Source organism: Peromyscus maniculatus, chromosome 11, assembly GCF_049852395.1.
Source record: "Peromyscus maniculatus bairdii isolate BWxNUB_F1_BW_parent chromosome 11, HU_Pman_BW_mat_3.1, whole genome shotgun sequence".
Classification (NCBI taxonomy): Eukaryota; Metazoa; Chordata; class Mammalia; order Rodentia; family Cricetidae; genus Peromyscus; species Peromyscus maniculatus.
Genome location: NC_134862.1, coordinates 43,312,039 through 43,338,144, shown reverse-complemented (window position 1 = coordinate 43,338,144; position 26,106 = coordinate 43,312,039). Strand labels below are relative to the sequence as shown.

The 26,106-nt window shown below is 49.9% G+C and overlaps 1 protein-coding gene across 5 annotated transcripts in view; it reads left to right on the top strand.

The window, feature by feature from the left end:
• The window catches only part of Atp2b4 (ATPase plasma membrane Ca2+ transporting 4), a 104,564-nt gene that overhangs the window by 67,216 nt on the left and 11,242 nt on the right, over positions 1 to 26,106 (top strand). For all 5 annotated transcript variants that reach the window (XM_006993217.4, XM_015986746.3, XM_006993216.4 and 2 more), the window contains 13 exons: positions 528 to 689; positions 5,773 to 5,987; positions 6,287 to 6,529; positions 7,342 to 7,583; positions 8,605 to 8,836; positions 9,745 to 9,924; positions 10,601 to 10,688; positions 11,583 to 11,689; positions 19,381 to 19,572; positions 20,015 to 20,228; positions 21,097 to 21,308; positions 22,724 to 22,831; positions 24,388 to 24,564. In XM_006993217.4, the coding sequence (XP_006993279.1) occupies positions 528 to 689; positions 5,773 to 5,987; positions 6,287 to 6,529; positions 7,342 to 7,583; positions 8,605 to 8,836; positions 9,745 to 9,924; positions 10,601 to 10,688; positions 11,583 to 11,689; positions 19,381 to 19,572; positions 20,015 to 20,228; positions 21,097 to 21,308; positions 22,724 to 22,831; positions 24,388 to 24,564 (2,372 nt within the window). The remainder of the gene's footprint in view (positions 1 to 527; positions 690 to 5,772; positions 5,988 to 6,286; positions 6,530 to 7,341; positions 7,584 to 8,604; positions 8,837 to 9,744; positions 9,925 to 10,600; positions 10,689 to 11,582; positions 11,690 to 19,380; positions 19,573 to 20,014; positions 20,229 to 21,096; positions 21,309 to 22,723; positions 22,832 to 24,387; positions 24,565 to 26,106) is intronic.

The following is a 26,106-nucleotide window of genomic DNA, read 5'->3' as shown; positions in this document are numbered from 1 at the left end:
ATCTGTGTCCTTCAACTTATATAAGAAGTAGTTGAAGAATAACTTTGGTCTGGGGAGGGGGGTGGTGGAATCTGTGTTTCTTTCCTGATTGGGGGGTAGGGGGGCTTTTAACAGAATAGGCTAGGGCCCTAACATCTGCTAAACTCTCCCCTTGGTCTCCGGTAAATATTCACTGTTTTAAGCTCTGGATTCCAGAAAGTCTGCTTGCAGCGAAGGCCTTAGTGGTGTAATTAATCCCCTTGTTGCTATAAACCTGGCATGTGGCTCTGAGGGGCGCCAGGAGGTTGTCATGAAGAGGAGATCCAGACCCGAAAGGCATCCTCCACTTCATCACCAGTTGTTAGATTTGTCCCAAAGGCCCTAGTGGAGTCCTACCTCTGGCACCAGTGAGGAATGATCAGAACTGAGGTCAGGGGCCTGAGGGACATCCCAGGAAAAAGACAGAGGGGCGTCTTGCCTTCCACCTGCCTGCCATTCACTCCTACATCCTTGCCTACTCACCTGCCCCATTTGTGTGTCTACCCTAGCAAAGACCCAAGATGGAGTGGCCTTGGAAATCCAGCCTCTCAACAGCCAGGAGGGTATCGACAGTGAGGAGAAGGAGAAGAAAGTAAGCAAGATGCCCAAGAAGGAGAAGTCTGTGCTGCAGGGCAAGCTCACGCGCCTGGCTGTGCAGATCGGGAAGGCGGGTGAGTAGCTAAGCCCGCCTCCCATTGCCAATTCGAACCACTGCCCTGTGTGCTGGCTACTACAGCTTCCTTCCCACCACACCAAGCCGGACTGGCAGGAAGAAGCTGGCACTTGAGGTAGCTCCTGGGGTCTACATAGCTGTATCTTTGGCCACTCCTGGGCTTTGGAAGAGAGCTATTTCCTATGTATAAAGGTTAATAGCCCCAAGGTCTCTTTCATCCAAACAGCGGAGTGGGGGAGGGGGTCATGCTAGCAAGAAGGAAGTTAAGAACTCTCACCTGTCCCATAATCCCTCAAGGGCAGAGGGGGCTGCAGTTTGCTGGAGGCGATCTCTCCATAGTGGAGGAATCTCGTGGCCCAGCATGGAGCAATAAATACATAGTAAAGACTGGAGGGCAAAGAAGATCGGTTAGAGAGACTATTCAGAAGACGGGTCCTACAGCGAGGGTGACAAATGATTTCTCCTGCCACTTTCCTGCCATCTTCTGGCCTAGGGGAGCAGCAGGAAGGGGGACAAAAGGATGACTCCTTCATGCAATGTCCCTCAAGGTGTGGTCCTCCAATGAGTGTTCTGTGACCTCAGGCTTCCGCTTCCCACCGTCATGTTCAGCAGGCTTCTCTGGACACAGTTCTCCAGATGTCCTTGCTAAAGTACGGACCACCTTCAGAAAGTCTGTGGCAGGGCCTGAGAGTCCACAGGGATCTGTGATGGCTACAGCAGCAACCACTGTTTACAGTCTGCTGCCGGGTAGCCGCATTTTAAATATTCACGAGCCACACGTGTCCAGTAACCATCTTTCTGGAGAGTCCCAAGTGAGAGCATTTCAAGCGCCGCAGAAAGCTCTGGTGGGAGTGTGTTGACCTAGCCAGTTCATTTCAGTCTGACACTTAGCTCAATCTGACTACCTTGAAATCTTCTATGTAGACTCTAAGAGCTGAGCTGTGGGTGCAAAAGTCCCTTGCGAAGCCCAGGATCCAAGTCAGAGGCATTAACTAGATCCCCTACCCCAAGTGTTCTCCTCATCCCTGCTTCCCTCTTCCTTGGAGGTGAAAACTACCTAGAGATCGGCCACAAGTACGTGTCAAGCTAGGTCAGGCCTTGTGTGAAATGAGCAAGATACCTTCCAACCCATAGAGAAAGAGAGCGCAGGCGCGTGCACGCATTCCTAAATTTTCGTACCACAGGTGCTTTGCTTCCTTACTTTGGTCCTTGCCTTAATCAAGCCAGAACCAGTCTCCTTTCACTGATATCATCCCCCATGGCCTTGCCGTGAGGCCCCTGAAGCACCAGGGCCAGACTGTGTCTTCAATAAGAGTGTTTCCCAAGTACTGTGCCACTGATGAGCACATATTGGTCCTTAACCGTTAGGCTAGCCACTGACTCCCACCCCCCATTTGCAAGGTGACCAGCTATCCCAGTTGGTTGAAACTGTCTCAGTTTTCTCCCTGAAAGTCCCAGAAATTGTTGAGTCTCGGGCAAACCAGGCTGGCCACCCTACCAGTGTGCACCATCAGAGGCTTCCCTGACCCTGGGATGTCTCGTCTTTGAAACAGGAGTGATCTGTACCTTAGGGCTGCTGTGACGTGGTTAGGAAGGCTTGGCTGGCCTGGGGCAGGCACTCTGTGAGTCACTGCTGTGGTTGTCATCCATCTTCATGATGTGCTGTGACAGGAGAACTCATGTAGGTGATGCGCTAGCACTGTGAGGACATCCTGTAACCAGGGTGTGGGACCTTCACAGGGCAGCGGAGGGAAAGTCAGAGGTGGTGAGCGGCTACGTGGACAGATACAGCTGCTCCTCAGTCAACTCCTGTTAACATGGCAGTAGTACTGAGGAAGCGGTGGTGACCAGTCCACACATGCAGCTGATCCACAATCCCCTTTAGAAGTTGCAGTTTGTTAGGAAGAGGGGGCTCAAGGCCACGATCCAGCGAGAGAAAGAGCATTAGACAGAATCTCTGAACACATCTCAAAAACAAAGGAAAAATCCACCTTCCAAGTTTAGGGGTCATGGCGAAGTTTCACACCACGCAGCTTAGTTCAATGCAGCATGCATGATGAGGAGCCAGGTGCCATCACTGAGAGCCCTCAAGTCACAGCACAGTCTGCTTCTTGATTCTCCTCCTGGTGGGGGTGGGGTGGGGGCTGGTCCTCTGTGAGGAGGTGTGACCTGATCCCTATGGGCTGTGGGATCTGGCCATTTAAAAGTACGCGGTCTTTTAGGAGGAAGCCCATGTTCTAGCATACTCCCCTTTGTTGTTGTTGTTGTTGTTGTTGTTGTTGTTGTTGTTGTTGTTGTTTTGGTTGGTTGGTTGGTTGGTTGGTTGGTTTGGGGAGTGTATATAGAACAGGCTGGCCTGACCTCATGATCTTTCTGCCTCAGTTTCTCAAGTACTGAGATTACAGGTGTATGCCACGGTACTCAGCAACCCTCTTATTTATGAATGAGAATTTAAACTGGAAACTCAACCCAAAGAGGCTTAACAACTAATCCAGGTGTATGAGTCAGGTTGGTAAAGCCAGCCTAGTCTACAAAGCGAGTTCCAGGAAAGGCGCAAAGCTACACAGAGAAGCCCTGTCTCAAGGAAAAAAAAAAAAAAATTCCCAGCCACCACTTGTGGCAACCATTACAACCATCTGTAATGAGATCTGGTGCCCTCTTCTGGCCTGCAGGGACACATGCAAGCAGAACACTGTATACGTAATAAGTAAATCTTAAACACACACAAACACACACATGGGCTGGGGATTATAGCTCAGTGGTAGAGTGCTTGCCTGGGTTTGGTCCTCAGCTCCAGGGGGAAACACACACACACACACACACACACACACACACACACACACACACACACACAAGCCCACAAACTCTGTCATTGTATACAAGCAACAGAGAATGGGAGAAAATTTTAATATATAACTTTCTAAAGCTTAAGGTTCTAAAAACTACAGAAAGCGCCAGCTCTAACACCCGAGACAGCAGGTCCTGCACCTCTCCTGGCCAGCACAGTAGAGACAACCCTGTGGATGGAGGTTGTGAGCGTGGGGGAGCTGTTCCCACTACTTGTCTGTCGTGTAGCGGTGTGGGTGAGGAAGAGATGCCCCCCCTTACCCATTGCCCCTTACTGCCTGCGACAGACGGCCAAGCTGACCCTCCCCCACCAGCGCAGCACTCGGGAAAGCAGACCCTGCACCTCACCTGGGCAGCACAGTAAAACTGACCCTGTTATTAAAAGTGTAGGCGAGCCAGCCTCGAAGGTGTGAGCATGGGAGAGTTGTCCCCATTACTCATCTGTTATGTGGCAGCATGGGCTGGGGAGAGTTGCCTCTCCCACCCCCCCACCCCCACCCCCACCCCCACCCCCCGCTTGCCCATCAATGCCTAAGACAGGTGGGAGAGCGGGCCCTGAGGTCATAAGAGCAGGAGAACTGTCCCTGCCCCTCACCAGCTGCAGCACTCGGGAGAGTGTCCCCTACACCTTGACCAGACATCACAGTAGAGCTGGCCCCAAAGGTGTAGGTGAGGGAGAATCAAAGGTGTAGGTGAGGGAGAATCAAAGGTGTAGGTGTGGGAGTGTGATGATATATTGTGTACCCTAATAAAATTTGCCTGAAGATCAGAGAGACAAAGGAACAAGCCACTGCCGCATCTCACCTCACCAACTCCACGAATCCTCTGACTTAATGCCTCTGAGTCCTCAGCCGAAAGGGGTCCAGCTGTGGTAGCGCACGCCTTTAATCCTGGCACTTGGGAGGCAGAACCAGGCGGATCTCTGTGAGTTCGAGGCCAGCCTGGGCTACCAAGTGAGTTCCAGGAAAAGGCGCAAAGCTACACAGAGAAACCCTGTCTTGAAAAACCAAAAAAAAAAAAAAAGAAAGAAAGCCTTTAGTTCCTGTCTCCTCATGCCTTGTATACCTTTCTCTCCACCCAGTCATCATCACTTCCTTCCTAGACCTGGGATTAATGGCATGTGTGTTTCCCAAATACTGGGATTAAAGGCGTGTGACTCCCAAGTACTGGGATTAAAGGTGTGTGCCACCACTGCCTGGCTCTGTTACTCTCCTAGGCTGAGTCAATCTCATTTAGTCCAAGGTGGCTTTGAACCCACAGAGATCCAGACAGATTTCTGCCTCCTGAGTGCTAGGATTAAAGGTGTATGCCATCACTGCCTGGCATCTATGTTTAATCTAGTGGCTTGTTCTGTCCTCTAATCTTCAGGCAAATTTTGTTAGGGTACACACTGTATCATCGCATGGAAGACCCGACCCTGCAGATATGAAAGTGGGAGAACTGGCCCCGCCCCTTGCTCATGCTGCAAGGGGTGCACTAGCCAGGGCCATGCTGGAGAGCTCCCCCTGGTGAAAACAGGAGAGGGCTGGTGGGCTGACCAACCCCGCAACTACCCAGGCCCCAAACCAGAGTTATGTGTTGGCCCACCCCCACGCCCACCCCATCTGTGACCTGCCGGAGCACAGGTGGTGATGGTGGCGAGGGGGTCGGTCCTGTGGTCCCAGGGCTGCAGGATCTCCACAGCACAAGCCAGCAGCAAGATGTCCAGGGAGAGTCCCAATGAGGGCCCAGCATCGATGGTATAGCAGAGACCAGAGGCCTCGAACCAGACCAGTGATTCTATGTGATGAACGCCTGCGTGTAAAGATGGATGGACAAAGGGGTTTACTGCGTGACTCACTGTGTCACACTGCAGCTCCCATGACGAGATTTTCCCTTTCTGCCTTTTTTTCCCCTTTTTTCTCTTAAATTTTATTGGTGGGGGGGGGGAGATGGGTGGAATTGGGAAGCATAATGTGAAAGAAACAAAGAATAATTTTTTTTTTGTTTTTTGTTTTTTGTTTTTCAAGACAGGGTTTCTCTGTGTAGCTTTGCGCCTTTCCTGGGACTCACTTGGTAGCCCAGGCTGGCCTCGAACTCACAGAGATCCGCCTGCCTTTGCCTCCCGAGTGCTGGGATTAAAGGCGTGCGCCACCACCGCCCGGCCGAATAAATTTTTAAAAAGCTAAAAAAACAAACTATAGCGAGGGTCTAGCAGGCTAACCCCTGTCCCTGTGCCTTGTTGCCCTGGACAGGTCTGATCATGTCTGCTCTCACAGTGGTCATCTTGATTCTATACTTTGTGGTTGAAAATTTCGTGATACAGCGCAGATCGTGGCTCCCTGAGTGTACCCCGGTCTACATCCAGTATTTCGTCAAGTTCTTCATCATTGGCGTCACGGTATTGGTAGTGGCTGTGCCAGAGGGGCTGCCACTGGCTGTCACCATCTCACTGGCCTACTCTGTCAAGGTAAGACTGGGAAAATACCCTGTGTTACTTAAGGACAGAGACGGGAAAGGAGGGTCCCTCGGTACACTGTAGGTGGTCCCCCAAGAACAGAAGTCCCTAGCCCTAGGAAATGACTATTCAGTTAGCTGTTTAACTAGATCAGTAGACTCTTAAATTAGCCTCGCAAAAAACGGTACCCTGCATTTTTTGTGTAGGACTAGAAAACAAAGAGAGACATGTTGGCTGGGACTTAGCCGGTGACCTTTGTTTGGGGGAGCTCTGTTGGTCCTCTTTCAACTCCTTTCTCTTTTCCTGTGTAGAAAATGATGAAGGACAACAACTTGGTACGGCACTTGGATGCTTGTGAGACCATGGGCAACGCCACAGCCATTTGCTCTGATAAGACAGGGACACTGACCATGAACCGCATGACAGTGGTGCAAGCTTTCGTTGGGGGCACTCATTACCGCCAGGTCCCCAGCCCTGACGTCTTCCCGCCCAAGGTCCTGGAGCTCATAGTCAATGGCATTTCCATCAACAGTGCTTATACTTCTAAGATTCTGGTAAGCTTTCCCGTTGTCTGGGCACCTGGAGTAGGTGACTGGAGAGCGATATTCATTTTGTCAGAGATAACTCTTCTGTCCTAATTACTCCTCTGTGGCTGTGCTAGCACCGTGACCAAGGCAACTGATAGAAGAGTTTATTGGCGGCTTACAGTTTCAAAGGGTTAGAGCCCTTGACCGTCACAGCAGGGAGCATGAGAGCAGGCAGGCAGGCAGGCAGGCAGGCATGGCGCTGGAACAGTAGCCGAGGGCTCACATCTCAGTCCACAAGCAGGAGGCAGACAGCACACTGGGGATGACATCAGTTTCAAACCCCCTTGTGACACACCTCGTAATCCTCCCTAAACAGTTCTGCCAACAGGTGACCAAGTATTCAAATCTATGAGCGCATGGGGGCCGTTCTCACGCAAACCACCACATCCTCTATTATTATTCTGTGTGAATCTCCATTCAGCATTCTGTGTCTTACTCTTGACTGAATGTGTTCAGGGTGGACAAGAAGGAACCTCAGGCCTACAGCAGACTTACACTTATCCAGAATCAATTACTCACTTTCCAGAAGCAGAGAGAGAGCATTTGAATGAGACTTCCAGAGGACGAGACACCTCATTACCATAGAGCAACTGTAAGATCCCAAGACCTGTATGCCTATGAGTCAAGGTCACCTCTGAAAGAACAAAAGCAAATGTTGCCTCCCCTGTGGGCACTGGTATGCCTGCCAAATCCGCCTGCCCAAGTTCTCTCTCTGGCCCAGATATCTCGCTCATGATTCCCATGTCTATTTTTGTTTCTGTTTGTCTTTTCTCTCTCAGCCTCCAGAAAAGGAGGGAGGCCTACCTCGGCAGGTAGGCAACAAGACAGAGTGTGCCCTGCTGGGCTTTGTCACAGATCTGAAGCAGGATTACCAAGCAGTTCGCAATGAAGTGCCCGAGGAGAAGCTCTTCAAAGTGTACACCTTCAACTCAGTGCGCAAGTCCATGAGCACCGTCATCCGGAAGCCTGGAGGGGGCTTCCGCATGTTCAGCAAGGGCGCCTCTGAGATAATGCTGCGCAGGTGAGCCCCTTCCCTCCCATTTTCCCCTTTGAGACGCCCCCTCAGGAAGGTCTGAGGGCCCATGCCGAACCAGTCTGAAGGATGAGTGACCCTCCAGCCAGGGAGTGACATTTGAACTCAGGACAGGCATTGCTTCTAAGAACCTGGCTGACTCCTTTATTTAATCTTTTAAAATAGCGAAGTGGGTACTATTTTGACCCGTTTTGCAGATGAGAAAATATGGGCAGTGAAGCTGCATAGCTTGCTTATAGAAAGAGCAGCTAACAGTGCCACAGCCAGGATTCAGCCTGGAGCAGCCTAAACTTCCATCTCCTGTGGAGTCCACGGAGGTAGTCAGAATGCTCCTCATTTCACTGGGCTTGAAGGAGTCGGTGAGCATAAGATGTCTTGCACACACCAAGAGCTAACGATGCTGCCTCTCTGTTCCTTCTCTTTCTCATTCTCAGTTCTGATTACACTTTATATACCTTTAAAAGTAGCTAAGCTACCTAAAGTTGTTATAATCAACCCACCCCAATCAATGTAGCCAGCAGGGGTGGCACACACCTATGATCCAAGCGCTAGGGAGGCTGAGGCAGGAGGGTTGCAAGTTCAAAGTCATTCTAGGGCACTCTGTCTCAAAAAAAAAAACAAAAACACAATAGCAAAAACCAAAAGAAGGCTGGGCATAGTTTTGCCTGCCGCAGGAGGCAGAGGCAGGAGGATCTCTGTGAGTTTGAGACCAGCCTGGTCTGCATAGCAAATTCCAGTAAAGCCAGGATGAAAGACCCTGTCCAGAAGTTCAAGGTCAACCTATATAGCAAGTTTGAGGCTAGCCTGAGCTACATGAGACTCTTATCTCATTTGGGGGTGGGGGGAAGTGGGGAGAGGAAGAGAGAGAGAGAGACTCAGCTGGGTGACAGATAAAAGATGTATTAACCATGGAATAGTGTCTCTAGGAATAATGCAGAATCACCCTAATGCCTGTGATTGTTGGAACGTGTCAAGCGGGATGACGGACACTGATTTCTGATTTCCCCAGGTGTAATCAAATCCTGGACAAGGGAGGAGAATGCGTGCAGTTCAAAAATAAGGACCGAGACGACATGGTACGCAATGTCATTGAGCCCATGGCCAGCGAAGGACTGCGGACCATCTGCATAGCTTACCGGGACTTTGACGGACCAGAGCCCATATGGGACAACGAGAATGAAGTCCTTGCTGAGCTGACCTGCATTGCAGTGGTGGGCATTGAAGACCCCGTGCGCCCGGAGGTGAGGCTCGTCAGCTTCTGAACTGAAGAGAGAGGGCAAGAAAGTGGAGGTGCCGGTCTCCCACTGACCCCTGGTTAGGGTTCAGATCCAGTGTAACCTAATGAGCCACCCGGGAGTCACAGGAAGCTCGTGCATAAATGTCTGGCCTAGCTGTGACCGCAGACTTGTGCCTAATTACTTGTCACTTACAAAGACAGATAACTCTAGAAAACAAACAAACAAAAGACAGATGGCTCTCCAATACCTGTTTCCCACATCAGCTATGGAGTGCCGAGTCGGTAGAAGGTATCATCCCGAGGGCTCAGGCTATCTGAGGGGCAGACAGTGATGGTTTCATTGGATTTACTACTTGGTACTTGGGAATAGTCAGGGGCAGAATTAACCAAAAGGCGACTTACTCTTTAGTCACTTTTTTTCAACGACCTGGTCTTTTCGAGCAATCCCTGTGTACAGAACACTGTTCTAGGCATGAGGGGATTCAAAAAGCCGGAAAACTCAGATAGATGGACCGGTGCTTGTCAAGGCCGAGGTGGTGGGAGGATCCCGCCACTACAGTGAGCTCATGGGTTGGAGCCTGAGCCAGGTGGGCAGAGAGTGCTTAGAACCTGCTGCTGGGAAAGAGAGCAGTGGCCACATCACCAGATGCTTCCCCGGGAAACCTGGAGGAAAGGGAGGCACAAGTGTTCACATCTGGCTCCCAAAGCAAATTCCCCTTCAACCTGTGAGACGATGAGTGAAATTTAAACGCCCACTGTGGGATGGACAGAAGCAAGGGGGCACTGAGCACTATGAAAATGACCAGCCACAGCCTCTGTGCCGCCCTGAGTGAAGTGAGAGCTGAACCAGGGCAGCGTGCCGCACATCCTCGGTCTCTGGACCACTTTTCTTTTTTGCTTCGCTCTCTTTAGGTCCCTAACGCAATTGCCAAGTGCAAGCGGGCTGGCATTACTGTCAGAATGGTGACAGGCGACAACGTCAACACAGCACGAGCCATCGCCACCAAATGTGGCATTCTGACCCCCGGAGACGACTTCCTGTGCTTAGAGGGCAAAGAGTTCAACAGGCTCATCCGCAACGAGAAGGGCGAGGTGGGGCCACGGGGGGAGCGGCCAGGGCACCGCTCACAAGGGAATGGCTGGTTCTAGTGCGCAGTATCTGGGGCTCGTGGGAGCAAGTGGGTGGCTTCTAAACTGGAGTCTATTCATAGTGAAACAGCCCTTCCCACCGCAGCTGCTCGTACGGTGAATGGGGAGCTGTCTCGTCTTCATTCAGTTACCTGTGGGGACTTCGTGTCACCAACTTCGTGTTCTTTCTGCTTTTAAACTCCTGGAATGGTTTCTTTGCGCTGCTTTCCCCCTACCCCACCCCTCCAGTGTCACCGTCCTGTGATTGTGGGTGGCCACGGGCTTGTGCTTGGATGCATTATGGGTCTGGAATAGACTAAAGCTTCCAGGTCTGCGTGGAATCAGACTTTAGACCCCAGCAGCTCCTTGGAAGCCCCTGGGCCAGCTGTTAACCCTGACCTCCTCCTGTAATGGGCTAAGAAATAAGGATTGGCTCCCATTAAGGAAGTTGGGACGGACAAGAAAAAATGGGCCTGCATGGTCACCATCAGTGAAGCTTTATTGTCTGTCTCATGTCCCCAGAGGCCAGGGGCTAAGGATCCCTCCGGGGACCCTTGGAGGCTGGGGTTATGTGGAGGGTGAGATTCCACTCAACAGTGGCTCTGAGCTTGACTGATCCAGGTGTCTCCACTATTGGCAGGTGGAACAAGAGAAGCTGGACAAGATCTGGCCCAAGCTTCGGGTGCTGGCACGATCTTCTCCCACGGACAAGCACACACTGGTGAAAGGTGAGGTCCGCCTGTGAGTGTGTGTGCCTGCCATATCTAACCCTAATCCTCCTGCCTTTACCTCCCAAGTACTGGGCTTAAGGGGTGGACCATCACAGCTGTCTAGAGCTGGGGGTGGGGGGGTCAGTCCCTTGCTAGCAGGCTGGAGTCGTACGCTTGAACCCTTCAAAGCCGGCTCATGCTTTCCCAACTACCTAGCTGCTATGTGAGGCACTGGATGAAGACTGCCTTTCTCGGCACAGGGTGACTTGGTGAATCAATCGCCCTTGCATGGTTACTGTAGACCCAGCAGTAGAGAGGAAAAGAAAGGAGAGAGTAGAGGCAGAATAGTGAAGATGGAGGAGGAGATTAAAAGTGTCCCTTTCGGTTGAGGATTTAGCTCCGTGGTAGAGCACTTACCTAGCAAGCGCAAGGCCCTGGGTTCGGTCCTCAGCTCTGGAAAAAAAAAGAGAAAAAGAAAAAAAAAGTGTCCCTTTCATAGGAAACAGTACTCGCCACATGACCTCTGTTTTCGGGTTTCTATTGCTGTGAAGAGACACCATCAACCACATCAACTCTTATAAAGGAAAACATTTAATTTTGGTGGCTTGTTTACATTCAGAGGTTCAGTCCATTATCATCATGGTGGGACACCATGGCATGCAGGCAGACATGGTGCCGGAGAGGTAGCTGAGAGTCCCACGTCTTGCAGGCAACAGGAAGTGGTCTCTGACACTGGGAATAGCTTGAGCACAGGAGACCTCAAAGCCCACCCCCACAGTGGCACACTTCCTCCAGCAAGGCCACACCTCCTAATAGTGCCACTCTCTTTGGGGGGCCATTTTCTTTCAAACCACCATCACAACCTGAGGTGGCGTGTGTGTGTTCACTGTTGTGTGTGTCTCTTTGTCCCAGGTATCATTGACAGCACTGTTGGGGAACAGCGACAGGTGGTGGCTGTCACCGGTGACGGGACAAATGATGGACCTGCCCTAAAGAAAGCAGATGTTGGTTTTGCCATGGTAAGCTCACCAGGGTCTCCCCGTGGGTCACCTTCTCCATCATGAGCCAGGACAGTCTTCTGCTTCCTGTGCCTTCGCATCCCGCCTGTGCTCTTCTTCCTGCCTCCATCTCTCCTGCCTGCCTGGCCACTACTGTGTGTGAGAAACAGATGGAGGCTGTCGGGGAAATCACAAAGCGCCATACCCAGGAAAACAAGAGCACTGGGGTGACGCTGTGTGCCTGTGTGAGTCACAGGAAATTCAGCTTCCGCATAGAGCGTGTTCAGTACCGTGCTCTTCACATGTGAGCCCGGGAGTATCAGAACCTCGTGGCAAGTTCCTTTGTAAGTCAGATATCCCAAAGAGGCGCCTTGCTTCAGTTAGGTTGGATGGGTGCTGAACGTGTTTGGGGTTTGGTTTGGTTTGGTTTGGTTTGGTTTGAGGGTTTTTTTTAATGGTGATGATGGAGGGTTGATGGTTGTTGCAAGCACAGTAGTTGATTCTGGTGCGCAGAGAGGCTTGGGGGTCCCCAGAGTACAAAGCGCACCCTCACATTCAAGGGGCTCATTGCTCCCAGACTCCCATCCAAATCAAACTGCTGTTGGAATCTAAGCAATGCAAGGGAATTTAGAAATGTGTGTGTGTGTGTGTGTGTGTGTGTGTGTGCGCGCGCGCGCGTGCGCGTGCGTGCGCGCCAGTGTCATGTTAGCCAAGTTTGGAGATGGGCACCTGTAATCTCAACATTTGGGGGAATTGAGGCAGGAGGATCTTGGGTTCAAGACCAGCCTGGTCTATATAGGCAGTTCCAGACCAGCTTGGATCCATAGTAAGGCATTGTCTCAAAAAGAAAGAAAATAACCTATCTTTGTGGAGCTCTTTTTTTGTAACTATGCGTATGTATGTGTGTCTGTGTGTGAGCACATGCACAAGTATGTTGATGCCCATGAAGACCAGAGACAGCTGTGAGCCACCCAACATGGGTGCTGGGAATCCAGCTCTGGCCCTCTAGAAGGGCAGTGCGTGCTCTTAACCACCGAGCCGTTTCTCTGGCTCCTAGGGAGCTCTAAAAAACAAAACAAAACAAAACACAGTTTTAATTCTAAGAAAGCTCAAAAGTGTGTCTAAGAGGTTAGAGTCATATAGTGAATCCCCATAGACCTGTCACTCTGCTTCAGTAATTATCAGCATGGCCGGGTGTGCTGGTGCACGCCTTTAATCCCAGCACTGGGGAGGCAGAGGCAGGCAGATCTCTGTGAGTTCAAGGCCAGCCTGCTCTACAGAGTGAGTTCCAGGGTAGGCTCCAAAGCTACACAGAGAAACACTGTCTCGAAAAACAAAAACAAAAAGCAAAACAACAAAATAATTATCAACCATGTTGCTTCACAAACCACCCCCCACCAGCTTCCTCTATCCAACTGAACTATTCTATAGTCAGTCTAAGACGTTTTGTCATTTATAGTCATCAAGTTTGAAATATATCTCTAAATAATATATATCAATAAAATGTGTGTAAAGAATTATAATAGAAATTCTCATTTAAAAAAAACTGACAAGTCCTTACTCTCGCCAAATTCCAGTCAGTGTTTAAATTTCTCCCACTGACTCATAAATGCTTTTATGGTTTATCTGTCCAAGTCAGAATCCAAAGAGGATCCACACGTTATGGTTGTCTGAGGCATCGGTGGAGTCTCTGAATCCACAGCAGTGGCTCTTAAAGTGTGCCCTGTGTGGGCCTGGAGAGATAGTTCCATGGCCAAGAGCACTGTCTGCTCTAACAGAGGACGAAAGTTCAATTCCAAGCACCCACAAAACAGTTCACTACCATCTGGAACTCCAGTTCCAGGGGATCTGACTCCTTCTCTGGCAGTCATCAGGCACACATGTGGTGCACATACATACATATATGCAGACAAAACACCCATAGACATAAAATGAATTTAAAAAAACTGTATTCCAACTTCCAGTGCACCAGCAGTACCTGGAAACCTATGGAAATGCAAACTCTCAGGCACCACCCGAGTCTACTGGACCAGAAGGCCTGGAGTTGGGGGTCCTAATGTGCCCTAATGTTTGAGAGCCACTGATTTTGTATCAGCTTGTGTCCCAAAGACTGTCCTTAGAGTCACAAACGTCCGAGAAGGACTCATGGAACCTGGCCTATGTACTCTGTACACACGTAGCTAGCCATTGTTCCAGACGTGCGCTGGGGTTACAGTTAGATCCCAGAATGAATGCTGGCAGACTCCAGAGGAGTCCACGTGCAGCCTCCTGTGGTCTCCCTGCCACGATGGGAGTCCATTCTTCCGTATTTGCAAGCCTTCAGCAGGGTGTAGGATGCCTCGGACGGACGGGGAAGCCCATCACACTCAGCTCCCGAAGCTTTTATTAATACTGGCCTTTGGGAACGTTCTAACATATACCAAAACTCCAGGCTCCCTAAAGGGAAGTGGCAGCCAGATTGTTTCAGCACAGTCCACCAAGAGTGTCCAACCTGCAGTCTGCGGGTTACATGCAGACAAGGATTAGCTATGAATGAGACCCAACACAGAACTGTAAGACATGCTCTACATACCGTGAGATCGTGTGTGTGTGTGTGTGTGTGTGTGTGTGTGTGTGTGTGTGTGTGTACACACCCGGCTGTGTGTGAGTGAGCTACTTGGTCTCAGTGAAGTGCTGACCAGAGTGTTCTGAGAGCCAAGTTCTGGGGAGCCAGCCTTGCAAGTGGGCCTTTCTGAGGATGGCGGTCTCAGGGCCACTGCGTTGAGGGTCTGCGCAGGTCTCTTTCACCTCTGGCCTAGCTATTTCACATTGAAGGAACTGGGCTTATTGTCTGCACAGACAGTTCCAGTAGCACGAACGTGCTCGTTCTTCTCTATAGTCTCCTGTAACGTTGATATTGTTTGGTCCCTTGGCTTTGATTTGAGTGGGGTTTCATGTTTTCGTTTGTGTTTGTATCCACCCCACCTGTGTGTGTGTGTGTGTGTGTGTGTGTGTGTGTACCCACCAAGGTACGGGTGTGGAGGTCCGAGAACCACTTGGAAAACGGGTTTTCTTCCACCATGGGATCCCAGGATCAAACTCAAGGCATCAGATTTGCATGACCAAGTGCTTCGTGGGAGCTGGGGTCTTACTGTGTACCCTGGCTGGCCTGGAACTGGCTACAGAGAACTGCCTCTGTCTGTCTCGGGTACTGGGACGAAAGGTGTCCTGCCCTGCCACATCGGGTTTGGTTTTTGGTTTGTTTTGGTTTCGTTTTCTGCCTCGTTTTGGGTTTTGAGACATGGTCTGGCCTTCCCCTCAGTCTTTAGTCCAAGCTGTTCTCATACTTGAAGCGGTCCTCCTGCCTCAGCCTCCTGAGTGTGCACCTCTGTGCCTGGTTTGACCCTTGAATTTTCTGTACATTGGTTCTAGAAGCAATCAGATCCTATCTATGCCTTGGGGATTGTGAAATGACAGTGTTCTGAATTTATTTATTATTAATTTGGATAGTTACACAAAAGGAGCTTTCCCTTCATCTCTGTCTGATGTGCTCTATCACTGAGGCACAGCTCAGCCCAAACAAGGGAATTAGAACATATATTTGATGTGTTTCAATACATTGCTCTTGTTTTTGTCTTGAGCCCACATCGATCCATCATTAGCCAGGAAAAGCCTCTTCAGTGTCTCTGAGTCCTTTTAATGTAACCCTAGGTGTCTTTTATCGATTTCTTGTCCAATAAGACACTGCGGAGAGATCAGGACTATTCTTCATTTATTTATTTTGGTTTTTAGAGACAGGGTTTCTCTGTACATCCCTGCCTGTCCTGGAACTCACTGTGTAGACCAGGCTGACCTCGAACTCAGAGATCCACCTGCCTCTGCTTCCTGAGCGCTGGGATTAAAAGCATGTGCTACCACTGGCCAGCTGGACCTATTTCTTATCTTGGATCTAGCATGGAGCATTCCTTCCGGGGGCCCTGCGTCATTTCGGTGACAAGCCATATTAGGGAACACAAGCAAAGCACAAAGACACACCCTCCCTCTGAGCACACACCATTTCCATCACCAAGCTAAGACACGAGCTTCCACAGCCTACTGCTGTTCCTATACCTGTTCCTAAGATTAAATGCTTCCTGAATTGGTGTTCGTGTTTCTCATTCAAATTCAAAATTCTGGAATGCTAACCTCCTAATTTATTTCTAATTCTCTACGTTGTTTCTAGTGTCCCTAATTTTGTATTTATAGTTCTTAAGGTAAAAACCGTGATTCTAATGCTGTTAGTGTAATTATTGACCTTGTCTAAAGACATATGTACTAGTTATAAAATAACAAAAATAATTACTAAAAATGTTTTTTATCATTTTCTTTTGAGGCAAGATCTCACTATGAACCTAGACTGGTCTCAACCTTAATATGTAGCCCAGGAAAGCCTTAAATTCACAATCCCCCCTGCCTTAGCCTCCCGAGTCCTGGACTTACAGGCATATGCCACTAAATAGTTTTCTTTCTTTTTTTTTAAGTTTTTATATTATTTTTTATTGTTTGGCAGTTCCGAACATGCATATTATTCTTATTGTCTTTATCTGTAAATATATCTTACTAGAAATGCATCACCAAATTACTAAAAAGCATAATTTTTTAAAATAAAAAATAGAGGCTGGAAAGATGGGTCAGAGATTAATAACACAGGTTGCTCTTCCAGAGGATCAAGGTTGTATCCCCAGCACCCACATGGCAACTCACAGCTGCCTGTAACTCCAGTTCCCGGGTGTCTGGCGCCCTCTTGTGGCCTGTGGAGGCACCACACTTGTGCTTCGTGCACAGACATTCATGTAGGTGAAACATTCATGCGCATAAAATAAAAAATTAATTTTTTAATTAAAAAATTGGGGCTGAGGCAGGCATTGGTAGTGCATACCTCCCACCACTTGGGAGGAAGAGGCAAGCGGATCTCTGAGTTCAAGGCCAGCTTGGTCTATATAGTGAGTTCCGGGACAGCCAGAGCTACATAGTGAAATTCTGTCTTGGGGGGAGGGGGTGTCTGGAGAGATGGCTCAGTGGTTAAGCGCACTGGCTGCTCTTCCAAAAGTCCTTGAGTTCAGTTCCCAACAACCACATGGTGGCTCACAACCATCTGAAAGGGGATCTGATTCCTTCTGACTCGCATGAAGACAGAGCACTCAGATACATAAAATACAGGAGTAAAAAACTCTTAAACAAAACGAGGCAAACTACTGAAAACCCATTGGAGCCACTTTTATCTTCTGGAGCTGTGCCAATGACTGGCTGCAGCAGTTCATCATGTCAGGTGTTTTCCATTTTAGAGATGGACTTCTAATTAAATTCTGTGTTCTGATTACCAAATAGATTGTTGTAAAAGAAGTATACAGAACCAGGTTCAGCCTAGATGCCGGGTTCCTGTCCCTGTGTGTTCGTCCTCAGAAAACATTCATTTTTAAGGTTTTATATTATTCTTTTGCTGCTTTAAAATACAATCAATTAAGTCAGGTGTGGTGAAGCACACCTTTAATCCCAGTACTCGGGAGGCAGAGGCAGGCAGGTCTCTTCGAGTTCCAGGCCAGCCTGGTCTACAGAGTGAATTCCAGGACAGCCAGAGCTACACAGTGAAATTCTGTCTCAAAAAACCAAACAACCAAACAACAACAACAACAAAATCAAATAGGGACTAGAGAGATGGCTTAGTAGTTAAGAGCACCAGCTGCTTGTCCAGAGGACCCAGATTTGGGTTCCAGCATCCACCTGACAGCTCCCAGCCATCTGTAACTCCAGTTCCAGGGGACCTGATGCCCTCTTCTGGTCTCCACAGGACCAGGCCTGCCTGTGGCGCACAGACATGCAGGCAAAGCACCCATACACACAAAATAAAAATAAGTCTTTTTTTAAACTACAATGTGTTTCCCTACAGATAAATGGTAGCAGCTATATGGTGGTTTTTTCCCCCCACCTTTCTTTTCCTCAGTGGAAATTATTTCATAGTAGTGAGTGGATGCAAACATACTACTCTTCTTGTTTCTTTTCACAGTGCACCAGATGGCAGCAGGTAGCTGTGTTGAGGGTTGGGGGAGGGGGGCAGGATCGCCTATCCAACCTCAAACTGTACATCTTCCTGCCTTGGGATGCTAGGCATACTACCATGCCGGGCACTGTCGAACTTTTTGATAGAAACGCTGAGTTACATGCTCTTCTGTAGACAGTCTTCATTTGCTGCCATCTAGATAGTAAAACACTATTAGTAGGTAATTAGAATAATCTAGTATACGTCAAAATAAAGAGTAAGTCCTGGGACTAGAGGGCTGGTTCAGCAGTTAAAAGTAATCGCTGCTCTTGCAAGGACTAAGTTCAGTTTCTAGCACCCATGTTGGGTGGCTCACAACCACCTGTAATTCCTGCTTCCGGGAATCCAGCACCCTCCTCTGGCCTCTGCAGGTACCTCATACATGTGCACATACACACAGAGAAGAGACACATCAGTAGAAAAATTAAGAGATTTTTACAGAAAGAGCAAGCTCCTGTGGGTTAGGAGTTGCAGGATGTGTGACAGAAATACCGATTAGGGCTGTGTATGGTAACGTACACCGGTACTTGGGAAGTAGAGAAGGGAAAATCGGGAATCCGAGGCCAGCCTTGGCCACCTAGTGAATCTGAGACTAGCCTGGATTGCATGAGACCCTGTCTCAAAGAAAAAGAAGAGGATGAGGAGGAATGCTGTGTACAGCAGTGAGCTGTGTGCTGGGATGTTAGGATTTAACTGAACTGGGTAATAAAGATCAATAGGGTTCAAACATGGTGAGAGAGGATGTCTCGGGCTGGGAGAAATGATGGGAATAAAAGCCCAAACTCTAGAAAGGAATGAGTGATTCAGGGGATTTTTAGTAAACCAGTACATTTTGAGCAGAAAGCTTGCCTGAGAGCAGGTTGGAACCTGAATCTAGGGTCACTGTGGAGACATAGACTGTCAGCCTAGAAAGTTTCTATTCAAAAGGCCTTCATGGGTCCCCAGTGACAGGGTTTTGAACAATGACAGAACATTGTATGCTACGAGACCGCTCTTCCTAGAACAACCTGCAAGGTTTCAGAAAGGTGCTGGGGAGACGTGGACTCCAGTCCTGCTTGTGTTCAAAGAAATGTAGGAATTTGGAGGTAGACTAGATAGGACTTGTCCCCTCCCTTCCAACTCTGCGGTTGAGGGAGCAGTCGGGTAGGGAGAAAGGAAAAGATGTCTGATTCCTCACCTGAGGCAGCAGTCAGTGAGGTCTGACTCCAGATGTGCATCGTCTCCTCTCTCTCCTACCGCCAAGCAGCCATGGACCCATTGCCACAGTGGGAACCTAGCTACCACCGACCGCGTCAACTCCTCACTTCTCTGTGAATTGTGCAGCATTTCCAACCCAGGGTTTCCTCAGAACAACGAGCAGAGGTAGTGAGGGAGGCTCCATTCCACGCACGCACGCATGCACACACTTCATGGGTGCTTGCAAGAGACTGAGAGACTTGAGAATGGTGGTCCTTCCCTTGATCACCTTGGGGAATCTTTTCTGTAGAGCAGCAGCCTAGTGGAGCCCCTTTGTTTCCTGTGGTGGCTATAGTGCCCTCTAGTGCCTGTACCTGGTTCTGTCGCTTCTTAGAGGTCAGGGTTCTTAGGACCCTGGGTTTCAGAGTGTGCCGCGCTCCGAATTCAGCTGCTCACTGCCTGCCTTCCTCTCCCACCTCAGGGTATTGCAGGCACAGATGTGGCGAAGGAGGCGTCAGACATCATCCTGACCGATGACAACTTCACCAGCATTGTGAAGGCGGTGATGTGGGGCCGGAACGTGTACGACAGCATTTCCAAGTTCCTGCAGTTCCAGCTCACCGTCAATGTGGTGGCCGTGATCGTGGCTTTCACTGGAGCCTGTATCACTCAGGTTAGGCAGGGCTTGGGTGGCAGGGATGACTCAAGAGCTAAGCAACATAGGGTAGGGGATGCAGTATATCTATCTACTCAGGAGTAAAGGACAAGTGTTGCCCAGCACAGTTTGGACAGCTAGCTATTGTAGATTTACAGTCTCTACCGTAATGGTCACCTACCATTAATTTATCATTCTTCTGTCAGAAACTATGAAGAGAACTTATGTGGATTATCTTGGTCTTTTCAAAGCAAGCTTGCTAGGCAGATGTTATTTTCCCCTTACAGTGAGGAGCCTAAAGTTATGTAAATTTGTCAAGGTCACTCCATAGCTAGGTAGCCGAATTTAAGGTCTAGTGAGTAGTGGGAGCTAAGCTACCTCAAGGGAAGGATGGAGCTGGAGAGCGAGACAGGCTTGCTTTCTGGAGCACGCTGAAAGGGCTGGTCCTTCTTCCCACCAGGATTCTCCACTGAAAGCAGTGCAGATGTTGTGGGTTAACCTGATCATGGACACGTTTGCTTCGCTGGCCCTGGCCACAGAGCCCCCTACCGATTCTCTGTTGAGGCGTCGCCCCTACGGGCGAAACAAGCCTCTGATCTCACGGACCATGATGAAGAACATCTTGGGCCACGCGGTGTATCAGCTCACGGTCGTCTTTGTCCTTGTCTTTGCCGGTGAGCCACAGTTGGGGAAGGAGGGCAGCTGTCGGGTGCTAGATCTGTTAGGGACAGAGAATGGCTGAGAAGAGATGGTAGTGTGGTGCTTGGTGACGTACAGACCCACGTAATAGCAGCTTCAGCCACGAGTGCTGCCCCTGTCTTCCCGACAGTGCACGTGGCTTCCCATCATGCCACACCACGGGGGAACAAGTACCAGCGGAACCAACTGACGGACAAGATCAGATAGGTTGAGACCAGAGGCAACCTTTGAAATATTTTGTTCTTGGGCCCTGGAGAAAGAGTTCCATACTTAAAAACACTTGTTGCTTTGGCAGAGAACTTGGGTTCGGCTCCCAGCAGCCACATGGTTCACAACCACCTGTAAATCCAGTTCCAGGGGATCTGATGCCTGCTTCTGACCTCCAGCGGCACCAGACACACACGTGGTGCGCAGACATCCATAAAGACCAAACACTCATACACATAAAATACATAAATCTAAAATAATTTTTCAATGTTTTATTATAAAAACAAAATGTTCAGCCGGGTGGTAGTAGCGCCCGCCTTTAATCCCAGAGGCAGGTGGATCTCTGTGAGTTCGAGGCCAGCCTGGGTTACACAGAGTGAGTTCCAGGAAAGGTGCCAAAGCTGTACAGAGAAATCCTGTCTTGAAAAACCAATAAATAAGTAAATGAATGAATGAATGAATGTAAATGAATAAAATAAAATGTTCACTAACTAGTGTAACCCAGAAGCTGACCAATTAAAATGAACTCTCTAGTGGCCAGAAGCCACTGGCGTGGCTGTCCCAGCACGTTCTGACTCAGCCTGAACAGGCACTGAGACCACAGGTGTTCTCTAATACCTGCCCTGCCCCCGCCAGGTGAGCGAATGTTCGACATTGACAGCGGGAGGAAGGCCCCCCTCCACTCGCCTCCCAGCCAGCACTACACCATCGTCTTCAACACCTTCGTCCTGATGCAGCTTTTCAACGAAATCAACTCCCGGAAGATACACGGCGAGAAGAACGTCTTTGCGGGCATCTACCACAACGTCATTTTCTGCTCCGTAGTTTTGGGCACATTCTTCTGCCAGGTGAGATTCTGACTCGAGTGGGGGTAGCAGGGGGGCCTGGGGGACAGAGAACAGAAGCCGGGGAGCCAGGACTCTCATGTGCCCGAGATGAGGAGGAGAGGGAGTTATGGGGACCAAGACTGTGAGTAAACACTTTGGGGTCCTCAGTTTGCTTCCGTGTGCGCCTTGGTCTGGACCTGAGCCCAGTCAGGTGCCCCGGGGCGAGGTAGCATGTCACCTGCAGATACGGCTTGTAGAAAACTTGGATGATCTTTCTAAATGTGCATACAGTGACCAAGAGAAGGGCCACCATCTTCTACCTCCTTTCCAGGCCAGCGCACATGGCATGTGCATGTACAGGTTGTGTAGGCTCCCCACCCCTTCCCCTTCTCCCTGCCCCTTTGTTCTGAGTGGGCTTATGCTCGAAAATGCCACCCAGTTCACAGAGGAGAGTGATGGATTGGCGCACACATAGCTGCTCTGCTAACCCTGGCCTGGGCCCCTGTTACGGGAGCGAGGGTCAAGAGCACGGTTGCCTGGGAGTGGAAAAATGAGTTCCTTCCTTCTCGCCGTAGTCAGAGGTCCACTAAGGCAGGTGGCTACAAAGGATTATGAGCAGGTCACAGTACAAAAGAACATCTTCCTGGGGCTGGAGACGTGGCTCAGTAGTAAGAGAGGACTGGAGTTTGAATTCCAGCACCCACATCATTTGACTCACAGTCACCTGTAACTCTAGTGCCGGGGGATCTGACACACTGTTCTGGCTTCTGTGGCACGTGGATCAGAGTACAGACCCACACATAGACACACACACACACACACACACACACACACACACACACACACACACACAATTTTAAAAATAAATCTTGCCGGGCGGTGGTGACGCACGCCTTTAATCCCAGCACTGGGGAGGCAGAGCCAGGCGGATCTCTGTGAGTTCGAGGCCAGCCTGGGCTACCAAGTAAGTTCCAGGGAAGGCACAAAACTACACAGAGAAACCCTGTCTCGAAAAACTAAAAAAATAAATCTTAAAAATAAGCTGGCTTTTCTCTCAGCAAAGCCCCTCTACACCCCATCCCTCTACCCCCATTCCTGACTCTGTATCTTCTCCCTGTCACCCATTGGCCTCAGTCACAGGAAGCCTCCAGCTTCCTCTGCTCTGGCCAGACCGTACATTAATGTACATTAATCACTGTCACAATAACCATAGGAACAGCGTGATTCCCACTGAAGTGCTATAAAGATTGCATCTGCCACCCTTCTCCACGCCTAGAATTTCTCTTTCCCGGTCCACAGGAACATCAGGACTTGCACCACCAGGGCCCTGCAGGGGGTGCTGTGGCCTTGGCCACCTTGTCAGCCTTGGTGGGTGGAGGGCTGACTTCCTGAGAGTGCCTTCCATCATGGTTGGCTGCCCTTTTGCTCTGTTTCAGATTTTAATCGTGGAATTTGGGGGGAAGCCCTTCAGCTGTACACGCCTCAACCTGGAGCAGTGGTTGTGGTGTCTCTTCATAGGGATTGGAGAACTTCTGTGGGGCCAGGTGAGTGCGGTGTGCCCTCCACAGACCCTCCAGGATGCAGACCTCTCCTCTGAATGAGAGGGGCCAGTGGCTACAGACACCAGCTCCCTGTTTCATCTCACCCTCCCCTCCCTTCCCCTCCATCCTTCCGTCTTGGGGTGCTGGGTTGGAGTGACCACTGCCTTCCCTTCAGGGGCTTATGTTCTCTGCCCACACCTAGAGGCTGCAGAAACTTAGCTTTTTTGAAGCAGAAGTAGAAATTTTCCGTTAAAAAATAAACCTGAGAGTTCACGAGCCGCCGTCCCGCTAACGCAGCAGCCTAGCCAGGGCTATTGCACCGTGTGGTTCAGGGCGTCCTGCGTCTTCTGTGCATCACCATGGCTTTCTCTGGTTGAATGCCCAACTCCACCTGAGATAAATCAGTACTGCAAATGCTCTCGCGAGGAGGCGTGACACATAGATTAGCACAGTCTCTGGAATCGACTGGGAGGGCTTGAATCACCCTTCTCCTTTCCACAAGCAGAGTAGCCATGGGCGACTCCATTAATCGGGGACCTCAGCATAGGATAGCAGAGTCATCACTAATTGTTACTATACAAAAAGATAGGACAATACCTGTGATAAGTACTCAATGAGTGTTAGTATTCATTACAATAATGTCAGCTTAGCTAAGCGTTTCATCCCTCCCTTAGCTCTGACCTGGCCTGTTCTTTGCAGATCTCAAGTTTCTGCTGAGAATCCCTTAGTGCCCCTTCACAAGCTAAGGATGGAATTAAGAAAGGGGGTAAAACCGGGGTTGGAGAGATGGCCTAGTAGTTAAGAGCACTGACTGTTCTTCCAGAGGACCCGGGTTCGGATTCCCAGCTCACATATGGCAGCTCACGACTGTCTGTAACTCCAATTCCAGGGAACCGACACCCTTACACAGGCAAAACACCAATGCACAATAAATTAATTAATTAAAAAGTTGTTTTCCTAGCCAGGTGGTGGTGGCGCACGCCTTTAATCCCAGCACTCGGGAGGCAGAGCCAGGCGGATCTCTGTGAGTTCGAGGCCAGCCTGGGCTACCAAGTGAGCTCCAGGAAAGGCGCAAAACTACACAGAGAAACCCTGTCTCGGAAAAAAAAAAAAAAAAAAAAAAAGCAGAAAAAGTTGTTTTCCTATTTATTCCTTTCTCAGCCCCTCAGCTCCGTAAGTCCAATGTGCCGGCCCTTCTCCCGCCTTGGTTTGCCCCAGACCCCACTTTTCCCTGCTGTGCGCCCGCTTTGTAGTTCTCTTGTCTAGAACTACAAGGATCACACTGAAGGAAGAGCCCGGACTGAGTGTGAGTGTAGGAAGGCACACGGCTGAGAGATTGTGGGAATTAAGTCCCCTCCTGTGTGTCCATGAATGTTGGCACCTTCCCAGGAGCTGACAGCCGGAACAACCAATTAGTTAATCTTCTGGGCAGATTAGTGCTTCTTGGTGCTGTCCTGGTGGGAAAGGGCAGAGGAGCCTCCCCAGGGCCTGGCCCGGGCCAGCTAACATCTCTTCTTCTCCACTCTGGCTGTTGCCCTCTTGGCTGTGGCTGCCCTCAGATCATCTCTGCAATACCGACCCAGTCTCTGAAGTTCCTCAAGGAGGCTGGGCATGGCTCTGCCAAGGAGGAGATCACCAAGGACGCCGAGGGAATGGATGAGATTGATCTTGCTGAGATGGAGCTGCGCAGAGGCCAGATCCTCTGGTTCCGTGGCCTGAACCGGATTCAGACTCAGGTACTCTGTAGTGGCTTGTCCTTACCCTGGGAGAAGAGATCTCCCCATCCCGGGAAGGGGTAGGAAAGTCGCGATTCCGGGCAGCCAGCACCCTTACCCCTTGCTAAGGCTCGCTGCTGAAGGGTGGCCTGAGCTCCTTGGCTTCAGGGTCGACAAGGCCAGAGGTCTCTGTGGGACTGACTCCTCTAGGAGGGAATGGTCAACAGACTGGACCCTGGGTCACTATTCACAGAGTTCCTCAGCTGTGGTTGGCCCTACAGTGGACCCCTCAGGTCTGTCAGTGGAGCTGTCTTCCCACATAAGGTCTATTCCAGTGCCAATCTTGACCCCAAGATAGGGAATGTGTAGTCCTTCCCTGGCCCCCAAAAAAGGACTAAGAGACCCTGTTTTTATAAAATTGGGAGGAAGAGTCAGCATCCCTGGCAGTCACTTGGGGTGACCTTCATGCTGCTGTTGTGGTAAAAAGCCGTTGTCAGAGATCTTTGTTAAAGAAACTGGCCTGCTTCCGTTTTCCTGGCTTGATGGGAGGCCTCTCTCGGAATCCGTTGATTAAGTGGGTGTGGACAGCAGTCTCTCAGTTGATACCTTTGAAGGATTCAGACTTGCTTCCGAAAGAGAAAGAGGCTGTCCTTTCTTCTAAGCCCTTTCTTTCCCTTCCTGTAATTTCGGAAATGGGGTGCAAGTGAGTCCCCTGCTTATAGCCCTAACCGTAACTTTTTCCCCCTCCACTTGACTTGTGTAACTACCTTCTGGGTGAGCGGACTGGCCTTGGCATCGATAAGGCTTTTCCTCTGCTCCAACCCCTCGATCCTTTACTGTTTTAGTCCCAAGATTCCTGAACCAACCATCAGTTCCAAGATCACCAGGGGACGCTCCAGAGCGAGGCCTGTTTCTTCCTCCTAGTTGGCTAGAGATCCCCAAAATATTTCATTTTCAATGTTGAATGAAATTTGTTGAATGAACCAGCCTTCCACTGGTTCAGAAATTTGTCTGGCCAACCCCCACCCCCACCCTGCTTAGTGCACAGGGAAAATAAATGAATGCACACTCTAAACTATATACCCAGTAGGAACTGTCCTTCCCTGAGCAAGACACCAGCAGAAAAGTGGGCAAGATACAGATAGGGGACTCCAGGGCTCCTTTCCTCTCTCTGCCAGGAAAGGAATCTGAATCGTGACCTGCAGACTGCCTCATGGCGTCAAGTCCCCACCTCTGCCCACCCTCCGTCCCGAGTCCCGTGGGTGGCTGCAGATCTTGACTCCCACTTCTGAAGCCCCCCGTTGCTGTCCTTTGGGTCTGCTCTTTTCAAAATAACCTCTTTGCTTTTCTTCCCTTCAGGATCGCCTGCCTCCTCTTCTCCTGTGTGATTGTTTTGTTTTGTTTTCCTAGCCAGGACCCCTCCTTCCGAAGCCTCCTTGCTTCTTGCCGGTCTTCCTGTGGGGAGCTGAGATTCCTGGACCTTCCTCCCCCTTCACTGCCCGTTCCCATTCCCTCGCCTGTACTCCTGTTTGATCTCATGTAGCTTTCGGCATACTTCTTTCC